Below are 22550 nucleotides of genomic sequence, written 5' to 3' on the forward strand. Positions count from 1 at the left end.
TGAAACAGAGTCTCAATCTGTTGCCCTGGGTAGAATGCCATGGGTTCTTAGCTCACAGCAACCTCAAACTTGTGGGCTCAAGAGATCCTCTTGCCTCAGCCTCCCAAAGTAGCTGGGACTCCAGGCACCTGCCACAGTGCTGACTAGTTCTTTTATTTTTAGAAGAGACAGAGTCTTGCTTCTTGCTCAGGCTGGTTTCAAACTCCTGAGCTCACTCAATCCACCTGCCTCAGCCTCCCAAAGTGCTAGGACTGCAGACATAAGCCACCATGCCTGGCTTTTTATGGTAGTTGGAATTTTAAAAAGACAATTTTTTAAATTGAATTGAAGAATTAGGTCACACTTAAAATCTTAAAAAATAAAACTTGTAACAAATTTAAAGGCAATTAGATAGTTTATTTTTAGCCTGCTACATTGTGATACGATTTCCCTAGTGGTCATTCTTTTAATTATTTACTGAAAGCCAGAGGAGACCATATGTAAATAAGTACATGGTATTTGATTTCATTGCTTTAGCTCTTCACCTTAAGGATTTCTTTTAAATTTACTTTTCCCTTCAAAAGGGAGTTTTCGTTAATAAATGCTGAAATCATCTTCTTGCACCAGCTGACAACCACTTCTTCCAGGCTTTGAAGGTCTTACTGCAAAGAAAAACATTCAATTCTTAACAAGCTGTGAAAAACACCTTTTGCAAGCTCATTGCCACTTGCTGTTCCCGCTTTTGGTGCTGGCATACATAAGCTGCCATTAAAATGGCAGAGCTCTGTCAGTAGTTTAGGTACATACTTTGATTAATTATACTGCTTCTTGTTTGAGATAAACTAAATTTTTAGAATTTGCATAGAAAAAATAAATGCTAAAATCTTAAATTTTGAAGATAAATGAAATTATTACTACTGTGCTCATAAGGGGAAAGTAACAGCAAGCATGTTCTTAATGATTTGCATACTGTCCCCCTATTTTGAGAACCACCTCCTTTATATTTGACTTAGTTTCTTTCAACACTTGTTGGTATCTTCTATATTTCCTGTAGAAGATTATGCTATTCACTATATTATAATGCCATTTTTGAATGTTGAACAGATTTTTAAAATTTATTTTATTTTTTATTAAATCATAACTGTGTACATTGATGCATTTATGGGGTTCAGTGTACTAATTTGATATACAACGTGAAATGCTTACATTGAACTATATAACACATCCATCACAATTATACTCTTTTCTTAACAGTTTTGAAATGTACCATTGCATCATGCACATTAGGGAGGGTCCCCCCAAATACCCTCCCTCCTCCCATCTCCTGCTTCCCCTCCCTCTCCTCCCCTCTCTTCTTCCCTTCTACTTTCTGCACTATAGTTATGTTTTACCATTCATATGAGTGTGTAGGTGATTATATGTTGATTTCATAATAGTATTGAGTACATTGGATACTTTTTTTTCTTTCTTGAGCTACTTTGCTAAGAAGAATATGTTCCAGCTCTATCCAGGTAAACATAAAAGATGTGAAGTCTCCATCTTTTTTATGGCTGCATAGTATTCCGTGGTGTGTATATACCACAGTTTGTTAATCCATTTATAGGTCGATGGGTACTTTGGCTGTTTCCATATCTTGGCAATTATGAATTGGGCTGCAGTAAACATTCTAGTGCAAATGTCTTTGTTATAAAATAATTTTTGATCATCTGGGTAAATACCTAGTAGAGGAATTGCAGGATCGACTGGTAGTTCTACTTTTAGTTCCTTGAGTGTTCTCCAAACTTCTTTCCAAAAAGCTTATATTAGCTTTCCAACCAGCAGTGTAGAAGTGTTCCCTTCTTTCCACATCCATGCCAACAGCTGTAGTTTTGGAATTTTGTGATGTGGGCTAGTCTTACTGGAGTTAGGTGATATCTCAATGTGGTTTTGATTTGTATTTCTCTGATGATTAAGAATGATAATTTTTTCATGTATTTGTAGGCCATGCACTTGTCTTCATCAGAGAAGTTTCTGTTCAAGCCTCTTGCCCACATAGAACTGGGGTTATTTGTTCTTTTCTTATTGATTAGTTTGAGTTCTTTGTAGATTCTAGTTATCAGACCTTTGTCAGAGGCATAACCTGCAAAAATCTTCTCCCATTTTGAAGGTTGTTTGCTTTACTTACTGTGCTCTTGGCTGTGCAAAAGATTTTTAGTTTGAGCAGATCCCAGTAATGGATTTTTGGTGTTGCTTCAGTTGTCTGGAGGATCCTCCTCATAAAATAATTCTCACAGGCCAATTTCTTCAAGTGTTTTCCCTGTACTCTCTTCTAGTATTTTTATAGTTTCATGTCTTAAGTTTAAACCTTTTATCCATTGAGAATGAATTTTTGTTAATGTGAAAGGTAAGGGGTCCAGTTTCAGTCTTCTCCAGGTCACCAGCCAGTTCACCCAGTGCCATTTGTCAAATAGGGAGTCTTTCCCCCACTGAGTATTTTTTATAGGCTTGTCAAAGATCAAATGACGATAAGTAGCTGGGTTCACCTCTTGGTTCTCTATTCTGTTTCTTAAATCTACCTCTGTTTTTGTGCCAGTAACATGCTGTTTTGATCACTATAGATTTATAGTATAAGCTAAAGTCTGGTAAGGCGATACCTCCTGATTTGTTTTTATTTCTGAGTAATATGTTTGTTATTCGAGGTTTTTTCTGATTTCATATAAAATGAATCACTATTTTTTTCAAGTTCTTTAAAGTATGAAAATAGTGCTTTAATAGGGATTGCATTAAATCTGTAGATTGCTTTGGGTAGTATGGACATTTTAACAATGTTGATTCTACTCAGCCATGAGTATGGTATGTTTTTCCATTTGTTAACATCTTAAGCTATTTCTTTTCTCAGAGTTTCATAATTCTCTTTATAAAGTTGTTTCATGTCCTTTGTTAGGTAAATTCCCAGATATTTCATCTTCTTTGGCACCTAGTGTAAAAGGAATAGAGTCCTTCACTATATTTTCAGCTTGACTATTGTTGGCATATATAAAAGCTACTCATTTGTAAGTATTGATTTTGTATCCTGAGACACTGCTGTATTCCTTGATCACTTTTCTGAGAGTTTTGAAGTTGAGTCCCTGGTATTTTGCAGGTGTAGGATCATATCATCAGTGAAGAGTGAGAGTTTGATCTCCTCTGACCCTGTTTGTATACCCTTGATCGCCTTCTCTTGCCTGACTGCCATGGTTAAGACTTCCTTTACTATGTTGAATAGCAGTGAAGACAGTAGGCATCTTTGCCTCTTTCCTGATCTGAGTGGAAATATTTTCAATTTTACACCATTCAATATGATATTGGCTGTGAGTTTGTTGTAGATGGCCTCTATCAGTTTAAGCATTGTCCCTTCTATGCCTACTTCTTAAGTGTTCTGATCATGAAAGGATGCTGGATATTATCAAAAGCTTTTTCTGCATCAATTGAGCGAATCATATTGTCTTTGTTTTTTATTTTATTGATGTGATGCATTCTGTTTATAGATTTGCATGTATTGAACCAACCCTATAACCCTGGAATAAAACCAACTTGATCATGGTGTATGATTTGTTTGATGTGTTGTTGAATTCTATTTGCTAAGATCTTATTGAATATTTTTGCATCAATATTCATGAATGATAGTGGTCTATTATTTTCTTTCTTTGCTAGATCCTTTCCTGGTTTGAGGATCAGGGTGATATATACTTCATAGACTGTGTTGGGAAGTATTCCTTCTTTTTCTATGCCTTCAAAAAGGTTGTATAATATAGGGACTAGTTCCTCTTAAAAGGTTTGATAGAATTCGGGTGTGAAGCCATCTAGTCCTGGACTTTTCTTTTTTGGGAGATTTCATATTGTTGATGCTATTTCAGTGACTGATACATGTTTATTCAAGATTTCTAATTCTTTCTGGTTGAGTCTATGAAGGTGGCATGCTTCCAGGTATTGGTCCATTTCCTTCAGATTTTTTATATTTCTGGGAATAGAGATTTTTGTAGTAATCATTGAGGTTTTTTGAATTTCTGAGGTGTCTATTGTTATTTCTCCTTTATCTTTTCTGATAGTCAATATTAGAGATTTTACTTTTATGGTTCTGGTTAGGTTGGCCAAAGGTTTATCAATTTTATTAATCTTTTCAAAAAACCAACTTTTTGTTTCATTGATCTTCTGAATGATACTTTTGTTTTCAATTTCATTTAATTCTGCCCTTATTTTGGTTATTTCTTTTCTTCTGCTGGGTTTGGGGTTGGAATGTTCTTCCTTTTCCAGTTGTTTGAGATAATCCATTCAGTTGTTGGCTTCCTCTCTTTCTGTTTTCTTGATGAAGGCTTCCAATCTTGATGAAGGTTTTGATAATTTGTGTCTTCATCATCATTTTGTACCACAAATTTGGTTATTTCCTTCTTAATCTTGTCTTTGACCCAGCTATCATTCAGCCTAAGATTATTTAGTTTCCATGACTTTGTTTGAGTATGAAGATTACTGTTGCTGTTGAGTTCAACTTTTATTCCATGGTGGTCCAAGAAGATACAAGGAATAATTTCTATTCTTTTAAATCTGCTGAGGTTAGACTTGTGTCCTTGGGTATGATCAGTTTTGGAGGATGATCTGTAGGCTAATGAGAAGAATGTATATTCAGTTTATTAGGATGAAATGTTCTGTAGGAGGTCTGTTAAGTCCACTTGCTCTAGGGTCAGGTTTAAGTCTAATATTTCTTTGTTTAGTTTCTTCTTGGAGGATCTATCCAAAACTGTCAAAGGGGTGTTAAAATCTCCAACTACGACAGTGCAGGATGATATGAAGTTGTTCATCTCCATTAGAGTTTGCTTTATAAATTGAGCAGCATTCTGGTAGGATGCATAAATATTATTGAAATCTCCTCATGTTGTGCCACGGACCACCCTGTCGGTGGGCTCCAGTCCGAGGGAAAGCAGGGAGAAGGAACGAGGAAAGTTGAGAGGTCGGCGCAGGAATGACAGTCTGGCACACTACGGGTTAAAGTATGCAGCTGCAAATTTTACTGAGAGTATATGTTGGTATTTATACATTTTCTTTCCAAAGTTCAAACAATGCAATCTTCATTCTGCTTATGTTTGTAAATTATCTTTGTGTCTGCATATGCGGTTTATCATGCATTACATGTTTTCAAGGTTTTGCTCTCCGGAGGGAGGTGGTTTATCAGTAACACCTGCTTACTCCCTCTTCAGGAATGTCAAGGCTTACAACTCTTCTCAGTCCTGCAACTCTTTTCAGTTTCTTATGATCTTATTTTTAAAACAGCTGGACATATTCTTTTATGCATAATGCTTGACTACTTTTATATATATTTTCTATATATTTTTACTCTTATTAGTAACTATACTTTGATTCATAATTGATTGTTAAACATTAAACTACTCTATTGATTTGTATTACATATGAAAATTAGTGAAGCAAGATGTTTGAACAAATCCTTATTGTGGGAGGTCATGTCTTGTAAAAGTTCTGTTTATGCATTCATTCTGTTTTTTCTGTCCCCACTGATATTTATGGTGGGAAAAACCTCTTTGTGTGTTCATTAGTAGTGCCACTGAGTCTAGCAAGCTCATGAGGTGGTGTTATATTTGGATCAACAGTGTATTGTGTTCATTCTTAAGAAAGTACATATTGATAGTTTATCAGAACAAACAGACTTCTGGTACAGAATGACAAACACATGAATAGATGCCACAATCTTTAAACTTAAGCGGGTAACTGAGCATGCTAGGCAACATTTCTGATGCTGTGCATGCTGGGGGCTAAGCTCCGTGGAGCACAATCCACCTTCCCGTCGATCTAGAACGCGGACAGCGCCGCCTCACTACGGCTATGGTGCCGTGGGTGCGGCAATGTTGGGCATTTCCCTTGACAAATATGTAGTGAACATCCTTGTCTTTCTTTATCTTTGTTGATTTAAAGTCAATTGTATCTTTAACTAAACTTGCTACCAGTCAGCCATCTACCCAGAATTCATTGAATAGATTTTAATAGATTTTTAATGTTATTTCATTGTACCTACTGTATTAGTTTTCTAGGACTGCCATGACAAAATATACCACAAACTGGCTGGTTTAAAATAAGAGAAATACATTTTTTCACAGAGACCAAAAGTCAGGAGTTATTGACAGTGCCATGCTTCTCTGGAGTCTATGGGAAAGAATGTTTCCTCACCTTCTTTTTAGCATCTAGTTGTGAACCATTCTTGGCATTGTAGCTGCCAATCATGCCTCTTTCCACACCTGGTCTTCTCTCTGTACTTTGTCTCTAAATCTCCCTTACCTTATAAAGACACAAGTTGATGAATTTAGGGCCCATTTTAATCTAGTCTGACCTCATCTTGACTTGATTACATCTGCAAATACCCTATTTTCAAATAAGGTGACAGTCACAAGTTCCAGAGGTTTAGAACTTCAACATATCTTTGGGGAGCACAATTCAACCCATAATACTCATTCTGTTTAATAACCCTCTGAAAGTATATTGTAATCTTTATGCAACTTCCTTTTCTGTGTTGTAACTGTTTTGTATATCTTTATAGTATTTTTAACATTAGTTATCCTTGTATCTCAGACATTTATATTGAATTCTAATGCCTTACATATTAAATATTATAATTATGATTAATGTTGTGGATTATTTAATATTAATGATTATTGAGAAAACTATTGTGAAACTAAAAAATACTTCACTTTTAATTTAACTATGATTCTGTTAGTACTTGTTCATTTTATGCTACTTTTTCTCATACAAAGACTCACATGTGATGCTCATGTCTAAAGGTTCTTAGTGATTATTAGTGAAGTGTGGACACAGTAAGTGCTCTATACATATTTGCTTTGAATTACCTTTGGCTCACCAGGCTTTTAGAGTACAATTCTATCATACCAAAGTCCACTTTGTAATCTAAACTTTACATGCTATGTTTGACTTGCAGACTTTTAATTCCAGCTAGCCATTTCATCTTAGAATTGCATATTTTGATTGACTAAAGGATTGTATTGATTGATTTTGTTTTGTTTTATTTTGTTTTTAAGACAGAGTCCCACAATGTTACCGTGGGTAGAGTGCCGTGGCATCACAGTTCACAGCAACCTCCAACTCTTGGGCTTAGGCGATTCTCTTGCCTTAGCTTCCCAAGTAGCTGGGACTACAGGTGCCCACCACAACTCCTGACTATTTTTTTGTTGCAGTTTGGCGGGGCCAGGTTCAAACCTGCCACCCTTGGTGTATGGGGCCGGCGGCCTACCCACTGAGCCTCAGGCACCACCCAGGATTGTATTTTTGTTTTTTTCCAGGACCGTATTGATTGTAATAGCATACCATTATTATTGGAAAATAACATGAAACAAATCAAATGTTGCTATTTCAAAATCTTACTCTTATTTTAGTGGTGACACTGATTTTTCTGTGGTAAGGCTAATAGATTCATCACATTGTAAATTAGCAACTTTTTTTGATAATGATTAATTTCTACTGAGAGATTTCACATATTGAAGTAACTTCTCCATCCTTATAAAATCTCATTTCATAGAAGTGGTACTTTTTGAAACCCTTTGTTTATTTTAATCCCACGCATTCATAGGTTACTGTCTAAGTATTCCTAAAACAGTTCTCCTATTCTCTATCTTGGTTTTTAACCCCAAGTATATATTAGAATCACCTGGTGAGCTTTTTATAAAACACTAATACCTGGGCCTCATCTGAGAATTGTCCTGGATGGGATTTCAAGCATGAGCCACTGCACCTGGTGTAGACCAAAATGTTTGCAGTTGGCACAAAAAGATGTCTGGAGCAATAATCAAACTTTGCAAGTCAGACAGGCATTTGTTAATGTATTATTTATTTCTCTCTGTGTTTTTATTGTCCTTTGCCCTTAGTGAAGCTGTGGTCTACAAACCTAGACAACTCAGTGGCAAGCATTGAGGCTAAAGCTAATGTGTGCTGTGTCAAATTCAGTCCCTCTTCCAGATATCATTTGGCTTTTGGCTGTGCAGGTAAGAAATGAAAGCAGATTTGTCTTTCGCTGATGTTGATTGAATATTATGGCTAAGACAAAAGAACATTTTAAAGGAAAATCTATCTTTGTAGGCTTTAGTGTTATTTTTATTGTTAGACTCAAAGTTGGAAATATGCAATAGCCCTCTTTATTCATTTAGTACTATGATTTTATTGCACTACTCTGTCTTCTAGTTTATGTTGTTTTTTGATTTTTGTTGTTCTAAGTGTTTATATGGGTGAATTGATGCTTACTACTTATTCACAAACTTAAGGTCATGGTGTTTAAATAAGGTGTTACTAAGTTGTATAGGTACAGGAATCCCCTTATTCTTAATCCCCCCTTTTTAAAATAAAGCCATTATTTTTTTAACAATTACATATTGATTGTCTGCTATGCAAAAAGTATTAATCTAGGGTTAATGAATAGGACAGTCTTGTATCATGGAGGGCATACTAACATGGTAAATTAAAAGAAAAACTTAGCTTTTATTATCATGGTAAAGAATTATTTGCTAAAGTATTTTTCTTAACTAGAGTGACTATATGTCTGTATTTGGGGTAGGGGGGGTAATCCTAATTTATACCTGTCATGCAACTGTAATTATTATTAGTGTTATGAGTTGGAAGATAAATCATGCAGTTACCTTACTCCTATCTTTTTTTTTTTTAAATATGGAACGCTTCACGAATTTGCGTGTCATCCTTGCTCAGGGGCCATGCTAATCTTCTCTGTATCGTTCCAATTTTAGTATATGTGCTGCCGAAGAGAGCACCTTTACTCCTATCTTAATTCCTTTGACTTCTGTGTCTGTTTCCTCCCTTAAATATTTACTAAAAATCTGTAATTTAACTTCTGCATGGTGAAATAGTCTTGACTTTTTAAATTAACATTATCAGTTTTTACAAAAGAAATTACAAGCTAGTACTATATCATGAGAACAGTAATAGCTTTTAAAATAAGAAACCTTAACTTGTAACCACACCTCTTCTTTTTTTTCATTTCACTATTTATGTTACTGGGATACTGATGTGTCATAGTTTTATGTGGGTAGAATTCTTTTCTAACAAAGATTTTTTTAAAAATGATTTAGTGTTAATTTGTTTCCAAATAAAATACTCTTTTATTGTTTCCAATAAAATACTCTTTTTGCTTCCAAATAAAATACTCTTTATTTGTTTCCAAATAAAATACTCTTTTATTTAAGTACTTATTTTGCCATCAATTAGAAAATATGGCATTATCATTCTTGGACAATTGATATCTGTATGGAAAAATGAAATTTGGCCTCTTTCTCACATACAAAATCAATTCCAAGTGATGTAATGACCTAAATGTATGAACAGCAAAATTATAAAGTATTTAGAAGATAGTTTAGAGGAGTATCTTTATGATCCTGTGGTAGGAAAGGCTAAATAAAGCCTTTTACATCTTAAGAGATACAAAAAGTATAAACTGAAGGTTTTAGATTATTTATGAAAAAAGCAGGATAAGTTTGGCTGCAATAAAATTAAAAACTTCTTTTCATTGGGTAAAACCTGAAAGAAAGAATTTTCTCAAAAGCCAATAATGGAGAAAAGATACTTTAGAACAGACAAATAACAAAGTGTTAGTATCCAGATTGCCTGGCAAACTCCTTCAAATAAAAAAGAATTAAATACTGTTGTCTTACAGCTTCCTTACTCAAAGTGTAATTTGCACACCAATACCATTAGCATCACCTGGGAACTTGTAAGAAATACAAATTCTAAAACCTTCCCAAGACTACTGAGTTAGTATTCTGGAGATGGACTCCAGGAACTTGTGTTTTAACAGGTTCCTCAGGTTATTCTTAATGCACCCTAAAGTTTGAGAAACCCCACCCTCAAGAATCACCTTTAAGTAATGTATACAGTAGCACATAGAGTAAAAAATTGAAAACAGAATACATGTTTACTGTTAGGACATTCATTCTATGTCCATATGTATATGGCATGTGTACTCAGCTGCGAAAATGAATGAACTCCAAATCCGTGAATCAGTGTTGTATGAGTAACAAGCATAAATGCTGAGTAAAAGAAAGTCCCACAAGAATCTACTATTCCATTTATGACCATAAAATACAGTGTGTTGTTTAGGAATATATACATTGATAGTCAAACCATATAGAAAAGGAATAACCATTATAACTTCAAGTTTAATGCTTATGTATCAAGTAGAGGAAAAGAAAATATGATAATACTGAATAATAGAGAAAAATTAAATAAAAGTTTAGTAGCATTTAAAAGGTTAAGTTATATGACTTAATATTAATTCAGGACCACTAAGAGTCACACAAGTGACTGTTAAAATATTAATAGGGATAGTCATTGTATTTATGTATCAGAAGGTCACAAGAAGATGAGGTAATAATCACTAAATGGAAAGGAACCTGGTTTAGACAGGTTTTCAAGTTCTTGGCAATATATATTATACTTTAAATTAGCATCCCTGGGAGGAAAAATAGTCACATTTGACTATGTAATTATCAGAGTGGTAATTATAAAGAGATTGAAATTATTCACATACAATTTATATACTCTTCTATATGGAAGCTATTTTTCCATGTATGAAAGTTTTTTGAGAACGTTTGTTTAAATGTAAAATAATTTAAGCAAATGATAAAAATGTAGGATATAGGCATCTATAAAAGAATCATTATATAATTTCTTTTCTTGGTGACTTTTAGATAACATAGAAAGCTTACAGGTGACTTCTATTTTGGTGTTTTTAAGTGGAGATGGTTTGAGTGAACAGACTGACAAGTCCCTCTAGTTTTTCTTCATGAATGATTGAGACTTCATTAACACTGTTTATTTCTGTTGTTGTTCCCATTCCAAGTAAGTCATATCAGGCTTTCGTGTCAGCTGTATCATTTGTGTTCTTTTTTGCAAGCACTGAACACTAAAACTTGAACGACAACTAACATGAGTAATGTTTAAGGGAAATATTAGCATAAGCCTAAACCCAGAATAAAGCTAAACTGTCACTGTTTATTCAAATATTCACTCAGTACGAGAAAAAAGTTTTCAACTCCCTCCCTGTATGTATTTTACAGAAAGAGTTGTGGAAAATGTGTTTTTCTTTTTTGAGGTTTTAAAAATTGCATCTCAAGTGTGGCTTACTGTATATTAATGTCAATCTGTCTTGTGAAAGTCTTTAAATATTTTTGAAAAACCTATGTTAGAAAATTGAAATCATTTTTTAATCTAAACCTTTATTTTGTGTTTTTACATTCTGGTTGAAAGGTTATCTTTATTTTTTTATATATATATATTTTAAACACAGAGTGATGAATCATATAATTATAGATTATTTCTTTAGTAAGAATAGAAATAAGGATATCAAGAAGAGGTTATATTATAAGGGGCTGCCATTGAAAATGTAGCAGTTAGCCACTAGTATCTGAGTTACGTATATTCATTAGACAGAGACATGGTGAAACATAACTTTAAAGGTCTTAATTGAATTAAATCAAATGTGACTATTTTTCCTTCCATGGATGCTAATTTAAAATACAATATATATTGACAAGAGCTTGAAAAACCTATCTAAGCCAGATTCCTTTTCATTCAGTGATCATTATCTCATCTTCTTGTGACCTTCTGATACATAAATACAATGGCTATCCCTATTAATATATATATATATATATTTTTTTACAGTTTTTTTAGAGTCACATCTATGACTCTTAGATGTGAATTAATATTAGGTTATATAATTGACCTTTTAAACTCTACTATACTTTTATTTAATTGTTCTCTGTTATTATAATACTGAATGATAAGCTATTGTAAGATGTTGAGAAAGATTTTTTTTTATGTTTAATATTTATAGTAAATTACATTAGTCATCTTAATTCTTCGCCTGTCTCTTTATCTGTGTGCTTTGCCAGAAAGCATTACTTACCCACTGTGGGAAATATCCCCATCTTTTGACTCTGAGCGTGGCTGGGTAACTTGTTTTAACCCAAGTAATGTTAGGTGTGACATTGACCAGAAGTCTGAAATGTGTGTACATAGTTGGTCTTGTTTTCTCTTGCCCTTCTACCATTACCATGAGGAGGACCTGCTGGTCCCAGGGAAGGAGGACACTTCAAGCAGAGTCTGCTTCCTCAGCCTAATCAGTCTACCTTCATACTCATAAGCAAGCTCTGTTGAAAGCAGCCAATAATAAGCTACCCCCACAGATCAATGAGAAAAAATAAACGTTCAAATAAATTTTGGAACAGTTCATTGCACACTAATTTGGTAGCAATGGCTAGTTAATACACTTTTTCTAGGAAATTTTATGGTAGTGAATGAATAAAGACCATCACTATATGATTGTTAAGACTGTAACTGGTCATCTTCTGTTCATTAAAAAAAAACATTACATATAGAGTAACAGTGTATTTGTAGCCACTTACATCACCTTCGCTGGTTCCCACTCATCTGAAAGCAAAGAAAAAAATCCATGTAAAATCACTATATTTTCAGAAATCTTCACATGTGGAAATACATACTTTAAATACATGTAGTCTAAAGCAAAGATCTTCAGAATGGAGTAAGAAAACCCTTGTGAAACCACTAAAACTGTTACAGATATATGTAGACACCAATAGATTTAAGAGAATCAGTTTTTAGGTCCTGAAATTAATTATTTTTTATATATATGTATATAATATATGTATACACACACACGTGTGTTATTATGCATGATAATGAAGCTTGAAGTATTATGTCAGTTCTCCTTTTACACTTCAGTTTTTACGGCACCTTGTTTTCTTGTTTTCCAAAAGGTAAATTTTTCATCCTCCTGCCTCTTAATATTATACATTATTCTAGCATGTAAAAACTTCAGAGTTAGCAAACAAAAGGAAACTTCTAAATGTTGGTACTAGCGAGTAACTTCCTATCATTCTTTGTCTTACAGGTACTTCTATTAAAAGTGAAACATGACATTAGGAAAATTGTATTTTATACCACAGGCTGAGCACAGTGGCTCATGCCTATAATCCTAGAACTCTGGGAGGCCAAGATGGGAGGATCACTTGAGATCAGCTTGAGCAAGAGTGAGATATGACTCTACTAAAAATAGAAAAAAATTAGCTGGGCATGATGACATGCTCCTATAATCCCAGCCACTCAGGAGACTCTAGCCTGGGCAACAATGACACTATCTCAAATTGATAAATACATACATATTCTAAGAAAGCCAGAAACAGAAGCAAATTTTTTCAGCCTGCTAAAAGAGCATCTGCAAATTTATACACACACACACACTCTCTTACATAAGATATTTTATATATGTATATATATCATATGTATATATAAAAAATACAAACAAAACATTTGGTGGTACAATGTTGAATTTTTACCCCTTAAGACCTACAACAAGTCAAGGATATTCCCTCTCATCTTTCCTGTTTATTGTCAAGGTAAAAGTCATGCCTAGCACCATAAGACAAGGAAATAAATGACATGTAGATGAGATAAAAAAAGTAAGAAAAAAAACTGTCCCTATTTGAAGATGACATAATGGTTTATATAGACAATTCCAAGAAATCTACAAAGAGATTTCTAAAACAAATAAAGGAATTTATCAAGATCTAAGGTCAATACCCACTACATGCTAGTGATGAGCAATTGGAAAACAAACTTGAAGATAACTTTTAAACTTTAAATCTACTTGTAATTACACCATAAAAAATATTAAATAGTATAAATCCAACAGAACATGTTTAAGATCTGTATGCTGAAACACAAAATCCTACGAAAAAAATCAAATATTTAAGTAAATGGAGATGTGATCATGCTTATGAGTTGGAAGACATAACAGACTTGAGATATGAATTCTCTCCAGATTGATTTACAGGCTTGATGTAATTCCAGTAAAACACCAATAGGATTCTTTGTGGATATACACAATTTGATTCTAAAGTGCATATGAAACAATAAAGGAACTATTAATTAGCTTCATGAACTTTTTTTATAACTGTTTTATTACTATGCATACAAAATTTATTCTGTATATAAAATGTGTTACTATGTATACAAAAAGATTTTAAATTCTACTTGTTAAAGGTGTTACACTTTTTAGATGAGACGCAAAGCAAACAAATTATGATACATTGTGAAAAATGACACTAGAATAATGCTTTTTAAATCTGAGGTACATATAAAATTTTTTGAGAAACATTGAAAAATATTTTCTGAGATCTATCACAATGCCACTGAATCAGAATCTTCAGAAAGACCAAACATTTGTATTTTCAAAGCATTTCCCAGGTTATTCTCCTATCTACTCCTCTCTTTTCCCCTTGGGTAAAAAATTTATGCTAAAAATATGTACATGTTCGTGAATTTGACAATGTAGATGTGGGCTAAAAACATTTTGAGAAAGTTAATATGTCACAATAAGAAAGTTTGATCTGTCTAATGAATATAGTTATATTACACATTAAATCTGTTATAGCAGCATTAGAAGAACATGATCTCTCCAGAAAAAAAAAAATCTTTCCAGAAGAAAGAGAAAGTTTTTTATAAACGCTACTATTGAGCTAATAGAATTAATTATGATTTTTTAAAAAAATGCAGGTGGTCATTAAACATAGTCTGAACCCAGATATGCATTATCTTTTTTACATAAATTCCCCATATTTATATTAGTTTTTCAATCGTATTCTAGTGTGGAGTATACCCACTATAGTACTACTCCACAAAGACTCTTACTACTCCTGGAACGCTGGTTAAAATGCTGATGTATACCCTGAGTTGGATCAAAGTTCCTCTGTAAATGGAGGGCAGTTGTGAAATACAGCAGGTTGGTTACCCTGAGTAGAGGGTTAATCAGCCTGGTGTTTTGAACCTTATTTCTAATAGTCACACCAGAAAAAGTTATACTCCAAATATGATGGATTAGATAAACTGAAAAACCTCTGGCAACAAATATTTTATTTGGTTTAGATAAGCATTTTTTAGATAAATATATAAAATATTATTTTAAATGCATAGTTTATAAAGCATTGAAATCACCAAGGGGTCAGAAACAAAGCAGAATATAAAAACCAGAGACATAACATGTGAGCTGAATTTGTATTGCCTAGTTTGTTGTGATGATAGAAAGTTGCTGGCTTTTGTGATCTAGGCACCTAGATATTTAAGAGTTGGTGGATTTGGACTTGGGAAATTTAGGTTGTTGAAACCGTCTGCCTGTCTGCATATGTGCATGGGGAAGTTTCCCAAAACTTAGTCTTTTTTTTTTTTTTTTTTTTTGATGCGTGATGTGCAACCTTGGGTAGTTTTACTTTCGACTTCATTTTGTTGCATTTTGATTTTTTTTTTTTTAATTAAATCATAGCTGTGTACATTAATGCAATCACGGGGCACCATACACTGGTTTTATATACAATTTGACATATTTTCATAACACTGGTTCACATAGCCTTCCTGGAATTTTCTTAGTTATTGTGTTAAGACATTTATATTCCACATTTAGTAAGTTTCACATGTACCCTTGTAAGATGCACCGTAGGTGTGGTCCCACCAATTACCCTCCCTCCACCCAACCTCTCTCCTCCCCAGCCCTCCCTCTTCCTTTCCCTATATTCTTGGGCTATAATTGGGTTATAGCTTTCATATATATAAAAGCTATAAATTGGTTTCATAGTAGGGCTGAGTACATTGGATACTTTTTCTTCCATTCTTGAGATACTTTGCTAAGAAGAATATGTTCCAGCTCCATCCATGTAAACATGAAAAAGGTAAAGTCTCCATCTTTCTTTAAGGCTGCATAATATTCCATGGTGTACATATACCACAATTTATTAATCCATTCGTCGGTTGATGGGCACTTGGACTTCTTAAATGACTTAGCAATTATGAATTGGGCTGCAAATAAACATTCTGGTACAAATATCTTTGTTATAATGTGATTTTTGGTCTTCTGGATATATACCTAGTAGAGGAATTATAGGATCAAATGGCAGGTCTATTTTTAGATCTCTAAGTGTTCTCCAAATGTCTTTCCAAAAGGAACATATTAGTTTGCATTCCCACCAGTAGTGTACAAGTGTTCCCTTTTCTCCACATTCACGCCAACGTCTCGGGTTTTGGGATTTTGTGATCTGGGCTAATCTTACTGGAGTTAGATGATATCTCAAAGTAGTTTTGATTTGCATTTCTCTGATGATTAAGGATGATGAGCATTTTTTCATATGTCTGTAGGCTGTGCACCTGTCTTCTTCAGAGAAGTTTCTCTTCAAGTCCCTTGCTTAGCCTGAGATGCGATCACTCCCATTGTCTTAAGCCTGTTCTTTGAGAAGTATACAGTAGTTGTGCCCTCCTGAAAATACTAACCACTGCCTATATGGTATAGGATACTACTGCTTTCCCTTTCTCCCTCCCCTAGAGAAATAAACAAAAAAGATCATTAAGTTAAGAATTGAATAAAGCACACGGAAAAATTCTGCAAGCAAAGAAATTCATAAATAAGGATAAATTTTAACCAGCATTGACAGTATAAAACAGCACTAATAATAACCACCAAAGAAGACTAATTTGAAAAGCTTAAAAAAGGATGGAAAGAAAAATCTGGATAATAATAATATAATACAGGTTTTAGAGGAATATTAATGAAATATGTAGTCTAGGGTTCTTATATTGTCTGTGCACCAGCATTGTTTTTTTAAGTCAATATTAAAGCATAGAAATAGAATCTCTAGGGCAGCACCTATGGCTCACTGAGTAGGGCGCTGGCCCCATATACCGAGGGTTGTTGGCCTCAAACCCAGCCCCGGCCAAACTGCAACAAAAAAATAGGCATTGTGGCAGGCGTCTGTTGTCCCCGCTGCTGGGTAGGCCGAGGCAAGTGAATCGCCTAGGCCCAAGCGCTGGAGACTGCTGTGAGTTGTGATGCCACGGCCCTCTACTGGGGACAACAGAGTGAGACTCTGTCTCAAAAGAAAGAAAAGAAATATAATCTCTACTTTTAAGCCTACAGTAGGAAAGAATGCTTGATCTCTATTAAAAAAAATTCAATCTACAGAGGGCAGGAAAGAAGAAAATGAAAAACCATAGAAAAAGAAGGATAAAGAATAAAAAATAAGACGAATTAATCCAAATATGTCACTCATCACAGTAAATTGAAACAGATTAAATTTGCCAGTTCAAAACCAACTCTTAGATCAGCTTATTATATTAAAAATTTTAGAGTTGAGGCTTGGCGCCCGTGGCACAGTGGTTACAGTGCCAGCAACATGCACCGAGGCTGGCAGGTTTGAGCCCGGCCCGGGCCAGCTAAACAACAATGACAACGTAACAAGAAAACAGCCAGGCATTGTAGGTGGGCACCTGTAGTCCTAGCTACTTGGGAGGCTGAGACAAGAGAAACACTGAAGCCCAAGAGTTGGAGATTGCTGTGACTGATGCCATGGCACTCTAGTGAGGGTGACATAATGAGACTCTGTCTCCAAAAAAATAAAAAAAATTTAAAGTTGAAAACTAAATGCTATACGTAACATGCATGATGTAATATGATATACATCATATACATAATATACATACATAATATTTAAAATATACATAATATATTTAAAATATATTAAAGATAAATCTAAGAGGAATTTAATTTTAGTATCTTAGGAGATTTTATAGGCCTTTCTACAATAGAAAAGCGGAAATTAAAAGATACTAGAGATGTGACACTATAGTTAACAATTACATACACAGAAGAAGGAATTTGTCTACATAAGAAAGCTATATTCTTTTTGATCACACATAGATTATACTTAAAATTTTTTTTTATGCTTTTCTTTTTCAATAAAGTCAAGCATCCATTCTTACCCTTGTTCTTCAGACTTGGTTCCAAATGTTTTTGACAGTTTCCCATAATGAATTTGTCTTTGAGGATAGGATCAATGGTGTTAAACAGTTGTGATTGAGCCTTTTCTGTTCTTTTCTACCATAATTAATTTAGATAATCATTTTCCAGATTTTTGAAATAAATCTGCTGATTTACTTACAACATTTACATGCTTACATGAATTGTTTTAAAGATTTTTAATGACTTTTTAATAATTAAAATTTAAATTATCTTCCCTGTTCATTAGTCATTCATTATTTGCATTTAATCGTTAAAGAGAAAGTGAGCAAAAAGACATTGAAGTATTGCAAATCAGCGATGATTAAAGCAAATTCTTACAAAATAAATGTTGAGCATGTTCAGATAATTTTGCAGCTGCTTACTTTGACTATACAAATTTAAAAAACCAAGGCCAATGGAAGTAATAATTTTCTACTACTTTTTTGTGTGTTTTTTTAATGTTTTTTTTAATTCTTGGTGTGGGCATGCTTTATTTTAGATTTCTAAAAACCAGTAATATTAGATTACCTCTAAAATCACCTAGTAAGTGGAAAAGGAAAGTAGATCCTTAAATATCTAGTAATTCGCATGTATTATATAGAAACTGATTCTTAAGCAGGCAAAACGTAAGGTCAGTAATTTTTGCTCACAGTTTGTGCTTATAATATCTTATAACTCATCAGTACTTTAAACTGTGTGATGATTTATGTTTAGCCCTAATGTTTATTACAGTAATGTAGTAATACTGTGTGTAAGTAATTTGTTATATGTGATACTTTTAGATGAGTTCAGATAATAGGACACAAAAATTTTAATTGTTTTCTGCATTTGGTAAAATAGAATGCAATAGTCATTAAAAAACATTTGGTACATGTTTTTCTGCATTTCCCAATGACAGAGCCTTATAACAATATCACGTTTTAATCCACTAATACCAATGTATATAGACAGACCATGTTCCGGGGTCTGTTAGTAAATATGAAATGTAAACAGTTTTTGCCCTTTGTAATCTAGTTTGAAAGATATCACAAAGGAAACTTTTAGAGCAACGTATTTCTTCCTTAGAGATAATTAAAACTAACAAATCATGAACATATACAAATAAATATTTTTGGGAACATTTTTAGTAATAATGTTAGTGATGTTTTGAATTGGATTTGTTGTTGTGTTTTGGTGGTGGTAGTGATTTATAAAAAAAAGAAAATTTGTGAGCTTTGGAATTCAGCATTAAAAAATTGTTATTAAATCTTCTCCCTGCAAAAAGATAGATAAAATAAATGCATTCATTTTTTTCCTCATGATCAACATCTGTAGTTATTTTCAAATTATATGTTTTTTAAGACTCCTCAAGAGTTGAAAAAGGAGGCCAAGTGGATGGGGAGAAAAAAAGAGTTGGTAAAATGCGCTCCAGTTTGTACTTTAACCTGATCATCTCTGCTTTCTTTCAAGGGTCTAAGAGTGTGTGTTGAGATATCATCAAAGGCTTCAAGGAAGTTAAAAATGGTTTAATTATTGCTATTATAATTAATGATAGGTACATGAGATAAATATGTAGTAAATAGTGGACCTGTGTATTTTTAAATTGTCAAATTACTGCCCCTGGTTAAGGACAACCTAACAAGGATTTCCCAAACTTTCCTTATCACTCCAGTCTTATCATGGTGATACCCGAGATAATTTGAATTTTTGTAAGCTCTCAAGCATCTGAGAAGCCTGAAGATAGAATTCAGGATTTCTGAAATTCAGTTTGATGTCTGATTGGCCACATTGTTTAAAAGTCTGCTTTCTTTATATCTTCTTGCTTTTTGGAACACAGTCTCATTACTATATTTAAAAATGTTGACTCATTAATAATAGTCATTTTGTTCTTACTTTAGGAAAGGTAATGCAATAGTCATTAAACATTTAGTATAAGATATTTCTACATCTATTCCAAAATCCTTTCACATGATCATTTCAATGTCTCAGCAGTGATTATCAGTGGTGAAACTGCCTGTTTGTTTGCTTGTTTGTTTTTCAGTATGCCTACAGAGGAAAATTATTCATTGTACTAGAAATTGTTCTATAATTACCTCAAATCCCTAGATTGATAATTACAGGAAATTTTTTTATATGTTTATTCATAAAAACATGTTAATACAATGAGATTGTATTTCATGCAAATATTTCTGGAATGGAAGTTGAATTATAGGCATCTGACCACTGTTCTTTCTGTCCTTATTTTAAACATGTACAATTTCACCCAGCTTACCTCTGGTTTCTCATTCCTCTGAAATTTGGGTTCTACTCCTACCTTTACAGGGAATTTTCCACCAAGCCCAGTAGCAGTCTGCATGCCACTAAATCCAAGTCTTTATTTTTATTTGCTCTCTTAGTAGCAATCAACATTGTTGACCACTCACTTCTGGAAAAACTGTCCTCCTTCAGATTCTAAAGTACATAACTCTCTGATTTTCTTCGTACCTCTCTTACCTACACTTCTCAGTTGTCTTTTCCTTGATTTGTCTCTTCAATGTTGAGATTCATTGATGTTCTGTTATCTTGTCACTCATTAAATTCCCCATGGGTTATGTTATTCTTGCAGTTATTCTCTTTAAATAGCTGACTCTTAATTTCTACTTTGAGCCCACACTTAGGTCAAGAATGCTAGACATTTCTCCTTACTGGAAATTTTTACTCTCGTGTTTCATTGGCACCTCAGATGTAACATCCAGAACTCTATTCATTTTTCCCTCACAAAACCACTGCTTTTCCTTTGTTTTTATTGTTTTTCCTAATTGATACAGTGATCAGAGCCAGATATCTCACTCCTTACATTAAACTAAGTCATGTCTGTTCTGCTATTAAATTCTCTTCTCTTTTATTTCAACCTACTTTACTGAGGCTTCTCCACTATACTTTCCCTGAAATGTCCTTGTCATTATTACCAAATTGCTTCCACATTGCTCAGTAAATGTATCTGTTCTAGTCTGTTGTCTTCTTCCTTATTGCCATTCAATATCATTGACCATTCTCCCCTTCCACCCTTTTATTTGTTGCTCTTCTTACTGTTATATCCATCTCAGGTAGGACTGAAAACTAGTTCAAGCCATTACCTGGACTCCCTGGGGTAACCTTTTATCAGAACTCCTCTTTCTTCTACTTGTTCCCCTCTATTCTGTTCCACAGACAGCACCAGGAATATTATTCTTACAGATAAAGTTTGCCCATCCTTCTACTTAGATTCTTCCATACTTCTCTATCGTCATCCTACATCACTCTATACCGCTCCCTATATGTACTGTTCCCTGTGCATTAGGCTCTCTTCCCTGGCTCCTGCCACAGCCAACTGCCCTGTCTTCAGTCCCATCTTAAATGTCATCTCCTCAAAGGAACCTTTCTGAAAACCCTATGTCAAGAAGATTCATTCAATCATTATATTTCCTCTTTGTTTTATTTGTATCACTTAATCTATTTTATTTATTATATAATTGTTTTTATCTGACTCCCGTTCCCAATTGTAAGCACCACAAAAACAGAATCTTTACTTGTTCATCATTGTACCTCAGATCCCCAGTAATATCTCTTTACTACTGCACACAATAGATTCCTAATAAATACATGATTTCAAATATTACTACTAATATACATTAATTAGTTTTAGATCCTTAAAACAATTATTTACTGCCTAATTGGTTTTTTCTCAAGTTTTTGGAGTACAAAGCAAAGTAGGGTTTATATTTCAGGTTGTAAATTTTTTAAATTCCTGAGACTATGGCTAAGGTGAGGTTTCATTTCATCCTTCTAGATTTTAATTTTTTTCAAATATATTTCCTTATGTAACTCTTACTCTTTAGCAGATGAGCTTTTAATTGTTTTATTAATGCTTATATGGCCCAAAAGCAATGGCAATTACAGAATATGATCGCCTGTTCTGTTGGTAATGACTTGTAACAGATGCATGTATTAGAAAGGAATAATTTTTGAATAAATGAATGACTTCTATATAATAGAGGTAAAGGTTACAACTAGGCAGCATAACCTTTGTTGCTGAAATAATAAATCATTATGTAGCTAATTTAGTACCCAGCAGCCCTTTCCCTGGGCTTGCACTGATGAGAGGAGACTGTGAATTGACACATTGCTGGTTGTCCAGAAAGCTTAGGGGTGGGGGTGGTCTATCGTTCAGTGTTTCAAAGGTGAGTGCAACTTTAAAATTGATCTCTGTGGTCAAAGTATTCTTTTGTGTTTTCCTCTGCTATTTTCACCTCTAATCAGATTCTGCTTTCTTTCCCCATGTGTAAATTCTTCCTGTACCATTTTAATCCCCATTGAAAACTTGACAAAGTACAGATACTTTGTATATTTTGAGGGAAAGGAGAAGTAGCTTCAAAAAGTCAACAGAGTCCCTACCCCACAATTCAAAGAGCGTTTACTGGAATGAACTCTTAATGAATTAATATGAAGCCTAGTTGAGTAATCCTTCATAGAAGCTACACTTTTATTTTTTGGCGATGTTTTAACCAAAAAATAGCAGGTATTCTCATAAAAGAGCCTTTATAATTTTAGAACTTTCACTGTAGCATGAGTCACATTGTAAATGTGCTCGTCTTCATGTATTTAAATAGACTTGGGATTTGGGTGTTTTTAACACTAAGTTGGTAAGAGTGCAATTGTAAATATACAAGCTATGAAAGGTTCTTTCAGATAAATA

At 33.7% G+C, this 22550-nt stretch overlaps 1 protein-coding gene and 1 non-coding gene across 7 annotated transcripts in view; one reads left to right on the forward strand and one right to left on the reverse strand.

Annotated features, from left to right (window-relative positions):
- The window catches only part of COP1 (COP1 E3 ubiquitin ligase), a 249419-nt gene that overhangs the window by 162320 nt on the left and 64549 nt on the right, over nt 1-22550 (forward strand). For all 6 annotated transcript variants that reach the window (XM_053605282.1, XM_053605283.1, XM_053605284.1 and 3 more), the window contains one exon: nt 7878-7994. In XM_053605282.1, the coding sequence (XP_053461257.1) occupies nt 7878-7994 (117 nt within the window). The remainder of the gene's footprint in view (nt 1-7877; nt 7995-22550) is intronic.
- On the reverse strand, nt 8665-8771 carry LOC128597812 (U6 spliceosomal RNA). The gene has a single exon (XR_008383371.1). It is a non-coding gene; the product is annotated as a U6 spliceosomal RNA (small nuclear RNA).

Source organism: Nycticebus coucang, chromosome 10 (genome assembly GCF_027406575.1).
Source record: "Nycticebus coucang isolate mNycCou1 chromosome 10, mNycCou1.pri, whole genome shotgun sequence".
Classification (NCBI taxonomy): domain Eukaryota; kingdom Metazoa; phylum Chordata; class Mammalia; order Primates; family Lorisidae; genus Nycticebus; species Nycticebus coucang.